The following is a 10603-nucleotide window of genomic DNA, read 5'->3' on the forward strand; positions in this document are numbered from 1 at the left end:
GAGGAGGCCCACCCATAGCCAAATTTGGTGCAACTGCATCAAGCCCATGTCCAAAAGAAGACCACAAAAACGACAAGAACCAGATCCCTTTGATCAATGTTTTCTTCTTACGGAACACACCCTAGTGTTAACATATATAAATGAAGATATATATATATATATATATATATATATATGTTATATATATATATTGTATCGCGTGATTAAAATTGGCATATCTATTGTATTTTCTTATGTTCCCTACATAATAATAATATCAATGTTTTTTTTGGATAAGCTGTATGAATTTATGTGATGGAGAATTTTCGTTCAACCGATAATGAAGCTATGCATCCTTAATAAAGGGGTGTCATTTTGAGACTTCTCCTATAAAATATTACACTATATTCCAAATAAAATTACAATATATATATGACCAATATTAGGACAATCATAAAGGGGTGTCATTTTGTGTATATATCTTCTATAGACGTGTATATTTGATGTATACATGTGTATATGTTTTATAAATTAGTATATAACTCTATATATATACTTATATATATTGTAGTATATATATGCTGTAGTATATGTTTTATTTAAAGTAGTACGTATATATGTGTAATTGTGTATATGTGTATATATTTTTAAATTCTAATGTAGTATATACTATATATATAGTGTATATGTATTGTTTAATGTATTTAAAATGTATATAGGTGGGTATATATAGTGTATATTGAAAAAAAGTTTTTTTTTTATATTGGATTTGACCGAATTTAGGTGGATTTGACCGGGTTAGGTTAAGTGGGCCAAATTAGAATTGTTTTTAAAATTTTTCCTGTTGAGCCCTGACCCAATCTGGCCCACAACCCGGTTAATTTTAACGGGCCAGTTCCGGGTTGACCCGACCCGGCCCACTTGACAAACTATAGACAACCTCTCAAATCTAACAATAACACTATTTCATTTTGGTACTGTACTCTTTACTGTACTAATATTTATTTGAAACTTCATACTATTAAATCTAACATAATGTTCCATGAAGAAATTAAGGAACACAATTAACTATTTATGAAAAATTTTAAACAACAGGTTGAGGAAATTAAATAGAACAATGCTTCCTAACTCAGCTTTTATATAAAGCTGCTACAACCCCAATACTGAATCTGCATGAAAGCAATTATTTGGCGTATGCTAAAACAAAGATTATGCATGTTTATTTTTCTTCATGAAATTTATTACTAATATAGATAGATAGATAAGCTTTTAATTATTCTCATGTCTTTTTCAGAAATCCCCTGGCAATTTTTCCATTAGCACCTTTAGGATAAAATCCACCAGGCACATGTTCATCCCCAGAGCTGTACACAATCCTCAGAATCTCAGCAGGTGTTCTTTTGTATGAAAGTGAATCGAAATCAGCTGATAACACGTTACTTATAGTCCGATTTTCTGCTCCGAGTTGTGGTGGAACGAATAGGCCTTCATCTTTGATCCCACATTTTCCTAATTTATTCCTTAGTGTTGATATACGAGAAGTGAATTCAGCCACTGTGTATTTGTAAGGGGAAACTAATCGTGTTGCTCTTTCATAGAGGTACATCCTGATAACTGCGTCTTGTCCTGATTCAACACCCAATAATCCTGCCAAAAGCTACAAAAGGAAATATATATATTGTAAGGATGAAAAAAATATTAATTTTGGTTTTCTAAGTTGGGTTTGACAAAAATATAAGCTACTCACTTAGCAATTCATTTGATTTATGGAGTACATGATAATGACAACTTTGAAGAAAGGTGAAAACTGATAGAAGTAAGAAAATATTCTTGTCATACTTTGGAAAAGGGAAAAGAACTAATTTATTAATGACTAGCCCGTTAAACCTATTTTATTATTATTATTATTGTTCGAATCATTTCCCTTGGGTTGTGAAATATGTTATCTTGCTCATGAATCTATTGTTCTAGCTCTAATTAGGTAATTTTCGAATCATTTCCCTTGGGTTGTAGTTTTTGTTGAGGCTATTTTACTATTACTACTTTCCTTCCTCGCATATATGAAATCATGCCAAATAATCTGAAAATGGAATTTTTTTTTTGAATTTTTAACTCCACTTGACCCATGGACAAACCTTCTACGTTAAAGATTAAAAATTGATAAACTTGAAGTATTATTTTTAGGAAAAACGAGATCAAGAGTTCAAGATCACGAGGGTGTACGGAGGATTAATTAATAATACACATTTACTTACCCTTTTGGTTTTGTATCCATTGATATTGGGATTGGTACCAACATAACCAACCAATCCAACATAGGGGATTACATAGCAGGATAACATGTAGCTCAAGCCGTCTCTATATGGATCAAAGGGAGGATCCAATTTGAGCCCAAATGCTTCGTCAAATAACTTGCCAAAATTTTCGGCACTAAGATCCAATAATGGTCTTGGAAATATGCCAACTGTCGATTTAAGTGCTCTGCAAAACAACCAAACACACACATAAAAGGAAAACATAAAGACATGGAAAACGTATATTTGTGTTATATTTGACATGAATATATAAATACTTTACATCGTTAGTACATAAAACTGAAATTTCATTCTGTAGAGAAGGAGAACCTACTGAATAAGTCTCCAATCAATATCCGGCAGGTGAGAAAATGGATTTGCCTCTTTCATTTAGTGTTCATTGTCGACGGACGCTTAACCCCGCCCCCAACTACGGGGGAAGTCACACTTTAACTTCCTGCCTGTAGGACTCTAATTTTTTTTGGTAATTTGTTTCACTTATTATGAACAAATCACATGAAATTGTCATTTAGTTGAACCATAGAATAAAGTAGTGCCAATAAAATTAGTCCATGAAATACTAATCCAATTACACCCAATCTACTCAAGTTTGGAATAAGTATTGATGCACACATTTATTAACTCAACACATATCTCCCTAACCCGTTTTAATTCATTAAAATTTGGGTTGATATCTATTCCAAATTGATTCATGAAAAATCTTATTAAAATATTTTTAAATACATATTTTTTATCTAATATGTTTTATACAGTCATAACAAAATAAAATTATTAGGTATTAATAAATTATAAAAAAAATAATTAAAACTTGATAAAAAGTGAACCAATTGAATTTTGACTAGCCTTTTAGCCTATTTCAATCCTATCTATATGTTGATAGTATTTATTCTATCTATATATCAGATGAAGTAACTTTTGAACATGTCTTTTATCATTGATGATCCACCTATTTATAAATTTAGTTTATTTTAACTCGTTCAAATTAGACTCAACCTAACTTTATCACCTCTAGAATTAAGATTCTTTTGTATTGTCAGCCAACACTCTCTTACTAATATAGCAAGACAAAAGGGAGAAATTAGTTAGAAAAATGAACCTTAGATGACCAACTTCTTGGTTAGCAAACTCTCTAACAATGGCCTGGGTAAGTGGATCAAGATTTGCTTTTTGAGCACCAATAGGACGAGGCCCACCCATAGGCAAATTTGGTGCAGCTACGTCAAGCCCATATCCAAAAGAAGACCATAAAAAGTACTCAGCTTCTAAAAACTCCAAGTTCACTGCAAATTGCATCTTGTCTATGTCATCTTTGTCCACTGCCACTCCCTTATCTGGATAGCCTGATGGACAAGTAGTAGTATCTGTTGCATATGAAAATGTTACAAAGAAAATTTCACCAAGGACTATGTAAGTGACTAAGAAATAGGTAAAGGTTGATATAGAAGCCATATTAAATTTGATATTGTTAATTAAGGAACAAGGAGTTTTTTTTCTTTCAGATGTTGTGTATGATATGTGCATTTTGGTTCAATATATATAATGTTCAGAAGTTGGAAGTTTATTCGGGAAACGCCAAGAACCAGACCCTTATCCTTCTCCTCTCCCCAAATCCTACCCCTTTGATTAACTTGTAAGATTATGATAGATATTTTAAAACATTTCATTGAATATTTTATAATTTATCTTACGAGAAAGTAAATATAATAATTGTTTCATTAATTAGAGAAGAAAAAGTATGTGGATCCCACTTTGTCCACTTGTCCAATTAATAGTAGAGACATCAATATGGGCTGGATTCGTTGGGTTGGTCTGGCTCAGTCTGTAATTTGATAAGGCTGAACTACAATTTTTATGGCCTATGTACAAACAAGGTTTTCTAGCCCTGTCCGAATAAGCCTGTTGGCCCATGGGGCTTGAGTAATATGGGCTGAACTGGCCCATGAGCCAAATAAAAAATAATTAAAAATAAAATAGAGTATTGAGAATAAAAAAAAAAAGAGTCTAAACTCAAAGTCTAATTGAACCATCATAAATATTTAAATGTTAACTATGCTTATAAAATAGATAAATAATTAAAATCTAAAATGCAAATTATTGTAAAGGAATCAAATATGTCTGATGAAGATGATGTGACGATATTGAACATGCCATAAGTGCCATGAGAGTTTTTTTTAAAAGTTCATTTTCACTTTTAATGAACTACATATTGACATTTCTTTGTGTTTTATTGTGATTAACTTAAACAAAATCAGGTTAATATTGCTATTTAGCTAGTTATATTATTACTCATTAACTATTTCATTTGTTTTTCAACATCTCTATTTGATATGAATTTGGTGTCAAAAGTTGTTCAATTTCACAGATTATTAGAATTTTTTTTGGTAAATGTGAGACTTGATTAACAAGTAGTAACTTCATGTAATATTATATTGTAAATACTTATGTAATTAACATTTTAAAATTAAAATTTAAATTATAAAAATAATATATTTTAAAAAGTGAGTTGGCCTGTGGAGGCCTGGGTTGGGCTTGCTATTCTCTGGTCCGTCACGTTGATGGGTTAGTCCGACCTGATCCGTCAAACTTCAAAGCCCGTGTGAACTAGTCTGGATGGATTAGTCCAGCTCTAATTGACAACTCTAATTAGTAGTAATTAAGTATGTGTTTATTTGGAAATCAAATAAAACGTGTGTCCATCTCCAAAATAAAACACTTTACCTTTTTTTTAATTAATTATAGACTCCACCGACTTAAAAAGGCTATAAATAACCAATAATATTTTCTACAATAGCCATCCTAACATTTATATTTCTCCTTCCTTTCTCTGTCTAACATTTCTTACTTTGCTTTTATTTTATTAAATAATAATTTTGTTATTTCTTTTCTAAGTTAAATTTTATTAATTTATAATTAATTTTGCTGATTTCTGTATCTTCTGATTAATTATGAAAGATTTATTTAATTTCGGATATCTTTAATTAATCAGTGAAGTGCTTGTTTAATCCTAAAAAAATATTTGACATTGCAAAAATAATTTTGTAGAACAGTGTCTAACACGATTCAAGTATATTTATATATTATATACTTATTTATTTAATACAATATTATAGCAGTAATATTTAGTTAATTTTTTATAGTATTAATTTATTAGTATATTGTTAAATTATTACTTTGCGAACAATTAAATATTATTATTGAATATTTTTCAACAATCTAAGAAAATATGACATATAATATTGGTTCTAAAATCATTGATAATATTGATGTTGGTGTTGCTCGGATGTCATAACCCAAAATAGGATCATGACCTGCGTTAAGGAGGTTAGGACTGCAACTTAAGAGAAGGAGTCCCATATCGACAAAACACAGGAGGGATGTTGGGTATATAAGTAAGCAAGTCTTACTCCCTAGTGATACGTTTTAAAGTCGTGAGGGTCTAGGCCTAGAGCGGACAACATAATTAGGAATAAGGAGTAAGGGGTCTTTCGGGCCATCGTGGTTTGGGATGTTCGTCACGGTCAGGGCCTCGGCTCGAGTTGTGACAAGAATGGTATCAGAGTTGATTCTGTGTCAGCCCTATCGTGTGGGTTAAAGTTTAAACTGAGTGTAGTCAAATCTAGGTAAGGCGGAGCAAATCTCAATTCTGAGTCTAAGCAAATCCCATTCGGTGGGGCAAACCTCGACAAGGACGTTGAATCCATAAGGAGGGGTATATGTGACACCCCAACTTAGGAGAAGGATTCCCACATCGGTAAAACACAGGAGGAATGTTAGGTATATAAGTAAGCAAGTCTTACTCCCTAGTGACGCATTTTAAAGCCGTGGGGGTCTAGGCTCAGAGTGGACAATATCACTAGGGATGAGGAGTAAGGGGTCTCTTAGGCCATCGTGGTTCGGGATGCCAGTCGCAGCCAAGACCTCGACTCGAGTCGTGACACCGGATCGCTTTTATTTCAGTTATTTTGTTAGAAGGTTAAGGTACTGTAGAATATAGGTGTGGAAATAAACATGATTATATACCTAATGCTAATGGTAAAATCTTCATACAAATGCATCTCAATGCAAGAAAATGTGTGAAAAAAATGATAATCTTGTTAAGTTAAAAATAAATTTAATTTAAATGGATGATATACTTGTTGCGATCATTTCAGAAATGAATGTTGAGATCAATATGAGAAACTAGGTAATAGACTCTAGTGCTACAATCACATTTGTATAAATAAAAAGAATTGTGTATCATACATCCAAGCTGAGAAAGGAGAAGAACTTGTTTATCTTAAGACCTCGAGAACTATTCAAGTTTTTTAAAAAGGAAAAATTCTTCTCAAACTCACATCTGATAAAATTTTGACATTGAGTAATTTGTTGCATGTTCCTAATATCAGAATTAATTTGATTTCTATGGCGTTATTAGAAATGATGGAATGAAGGATACTTTTGAAAACAATGAAGTCATATTAATTAAAAGAATATTTGTGAGAGATTAATTTTGTAATCATGGTATATTTGTGCTTAATACTCATGATGATATTTCTAAAAAAACGTATCTTATTTCTTTATGCCATGTTAAACTAGGACATGTTAATTTCTCTTACATAAAGAATATGCAATCACTTGATTTAATATCTGGTCTAGATTCTAATAGTATCGATAAGTGTGAAATATGTGTTGAAGCTAAAATTACTAAAAAGTCCTATTTTTCAGTGAATAGAGAAACTGAATTGTTATCTTTGATTCACACTGATTTAAGTGATTCAAAAGAAACTATGACAAGAGGTGGAAAAAGATATTATGTGACCTTTATTGATGATTTTTAAAAATTCACTAAGCTATATTTACTTAGAAATAAAGATGACGCATTTGATGCTTTTATTTCTTATAAAATTGAAGTGTAAAATTAATTTAGTAGAAAAATTAAAAGAATATATGATAGAGGTGGCGAATACTTATCTTTAAATATTTTTTGTGAATTTTTTTTTATTTATGAAGTAACTCCACCTTATTTTTTCGAGTCTAATGGTGCAACTGAAAGAAAAAATAGGACATTAAACGAAATGATGAACTCTATGTTAATTAGCTTCAATGCACCTGATAGTTTGCGGGGTGAAGCTATCATTTGCAAAATAGAATTCCTCTTAAAGGAACTAGTAAAATTCCTTATGAATTGTGAACCTAATTTGAAATATGTAAAAGTCTGAGGGTGTCTTGCTAAAGTTATTTTATCTGAACCTAAAAAGGGAAAAATAGGTCCTAAAACTGCTATTTACATGCTTATTGAATATGTTCAACATAATGTTACATATAGATTTCTTGTTTTGAAAAGCGATGTGCTTGATAACAATACTATTATTGAGACAAAGAATGTTTAATTATTTGACAATATTTTTTCACTATGTGATAAAATCTCTCATGCACCAGTTGAAAGAAAAAATGAATTTGCCTCTAATACCGGAGAATTGAGAAGAAGTAAAAGGCCTAGAAAAAAATATTTTTCTTATGAAAATGATTTTCAAGCCTTTCTGGTAGATAATGAATCGTTAATTATTCTAAAGTTATTTCTTTTTCTAATGCTAAATTTTTAAAAAAGACAATAAAAATTAAAATTACTTCTATCTTAAAAATGATACTTGAATTTTTAACTGATTTACTTCTTGATGCAAAACCTAATGGTTGTAAATGAAATTCAGAGAGAAACTTAATTCATATGAATTTATAGATAAATATAAGGAAAAATTACCTAAAACCACAATATAACTATCTAAACTTCTAAAAATTCCCCTTCTTAAAAATTACTTAAATCTCTATATTTCATATTTTTTTACTATTTTTGAGATACAAGTTAACCCTACATGTATCTAATGTATGTATCTACTGTGATACAAGTTAATCACACTAGATACATGTATTAGTAGTATGTATCTAATGTAATTAACTTGTATCATCAGAGGTCAAATGTTGGGATTTTAGGAGATTTTAAAAAATATTGGAATTTTTAGTAATTAATGAGAAATATGTCGGTATATATGTAAAATTTACTAAATATAAAGCGTGATTATTAGTAGTTAAAGGATTTTTTCCGAAACCAGAATATTGATTATTCTAATATATTTGCACCAGTAATAAGAATTTCTTTTATTCGAATATTAATTGCTTTGTCATCGGTTCATAAGTTTTTAATCCATCAAATGAATGTAAAAATAATTTTCTTAGATGATGATTTAGAAGAATAAATTTATATGGTTCAATCTCAAGAATGCGTAATTTGGACAAGAAAATTAAGTCTGTAAATTATTAAATTTCTTTATGATCTTAAACAAACACCTAAACAGTGACATGAGAAGTTTGATCAAATTTAATAAAAAATATTTATTTTTAATTTGAAGTAGATAAATGTGTTTATACTAAAGTGGTAGAAAATAATTATGTGTTAATTTGCTTATATGTTGATGACATGCTTATATTTGATAGAAATTTAAATATTGTGTAAAGTATCAAATTATTTTTGTCTATTAACTTTGATATGAAAGATTTGGGTGAAGTAAATATGACATTGAAAGTTAAAGTTATAAGAAGTGATGATGGTATAATATTGTCGCAAGAATATTATGTTGATAGACTTCTAAAAAATTTGAATATTGGGAGGTAACTTCAGTATCCACTCCTTCTAATGCTAACTCTAGATTGAAAAGAAATAATAGTGATCCAGCTTCTTAGTCTAAGTATGCACAAATTATTGAGAGTCTGATGCATGTAATGAATTTTATTGATATAGCCTATATCTTGTGTAAACTAAGTAGATATACTTACGATCCCAATAAAATAGCATTGATCTGTATTAATGAAACTGATGAAATATTAGAGAGGAACCATGAATTATGATATCCTGTATAGTGAATTTTCTTTTACTTTAGAAGGTTATTGTGATGCAAATTGGATCTCTGATTCAGATAAGATGAAATTCACTAGTGGTTATATGTTCACCTTAGGTGGTTGACGAGTCAATAGCATATATATATTCTACGGATGCTTCTTGTTTCAATTACTATCTGAGAAAATCAAAAATAGTGGAATGGTGAATTAACTAATTGTTAGTACATAAACAGATGGTACAAAACAAATATATTTATATTTTTTTAAAATATGTTAAAGGTGTTGGGATTTTGACTTCACTCAATATTTCTATATAAAGTAAACTCTTTATTCCTTAATTTCTTTTTCTCAAAAATGTATAAATACCTCTCACGATTATATTTATGTTTTATTACTAAACTTGAACAATTAAATGCACTCCTCTCGGTTATATAATTTAATCATCAAAATAGTAATATTAAAGACCCAGAAAAATATATTTGAACTAAAACATGCACTTTTTGTAGTAAGTCCCTTTCGGTTACCTTACTTGTTATAACTAATTAATCCACTCTTTGACTCTTTCGATTACAAATAAGTGAAACTAATTATAACATAAATTAGATAGATGTCACTAAATAAATATTGACAATCTATCAATACTTCAATTAATGGTATTATTTCTTCCGCCTCTCTCGATTACAGAATTAATAACATGTTAATTTGAAGTACAAATTAGATAGATTTAATAAATAAAGCAACATCTAGCTGTAAAGATGATAAAATTAAATAGAAAGCTTCAGCTCAAGTATGTGAAGTTTAGGAATGATACTTACTATTATATAGAAATATCAAGATTCATCATTTTCCCAACACAAAAGAAAATTACTCCATACTAGTATAAGTACTACTAACGAAAATATTCTTCTCCATTAAATAAGAAAATAGAAGAAATATTCAAGAGGAAGAATTTTGCTATTTAGTTAAAAGCAGGATCTAGAATAATTTTCAACATTGAATAACTAACATGTAGTAAAAGAAAACTTAAAGAAAATTATTAAGTAGTTCATTCAACTCTTCTCTTTTCTTTGATACTTTTCTTCCTTGTTGAATTCCTATTTATAGGAAATATAATGTAGGTTTCATAGCTTTGTGGAGACGTCAAATGTTGTTGTCACTTTAGAGATCATCATTGTTGCGACACTAATTTTTGTTGATGCTTCATTTCATTGTATTTTCATGTTTCCACAATATGACTTCATGTTTCCACAATATGACTTTCTTATTGTTCAATTATTCTTTCAATATTCCTTTCGTGCAAGATTGTTAGTAAATATGGATAATAGATATATATTATTCATGAGTTTATTTAAAATCTTTATTTATTGACATATGAAAATATATGAATAATTTATACTTATCAAATTTTCCCATACTTAAATATTTGTTTGTCCTCAAGC

At 29.5% G+C, this 10603-nt stretch overlaps 1 protein-coding gene across 1 annotated transcript; it reads right to left on the bottom strand.

The window, feature by feature from the left end:
* Positions 1–1030: 1030 nt before the first annotated feature.
* On the bottom strand, positions 1031–3963 carry LOC107839603 (desiccation-related protein PCC13-62). The gene is made up of 3 exons (XM_016683158.2): positions 3391–3963; positions 2235–2460; positions 1031–1636 (listed from the first exon to the last, which is right to left on the bottom strand). The coding sequence occupies exons 1-3, from the start codon at positions 3813–3815 to the stop codon at positions 1259–1261; spliced, it is 1029 nt and encodes a 342-aa protein (XP_016538644.2). The 5' UTR covers positions 3816–3963; the 3' UTR covers positions 1031–1258.
* Between the last annotated feature and the right edge of the window lie 6640 nt (positions 3964–10603).

This window comes from Capsicum annuum, chromosome 8 (assembly GCF_002878395.1).
Source record: "Capsicum annuum cultivar UCD-10X-F1 chromosome 8, UCD10Xv1.1, whole genome shotgun sequence".
NCBI lineage: Eukaryota > Viridiplantae > Streptophyta > Magnoliopsida > Solanales > Solanaceae > Capsicum > Capsicum annuum.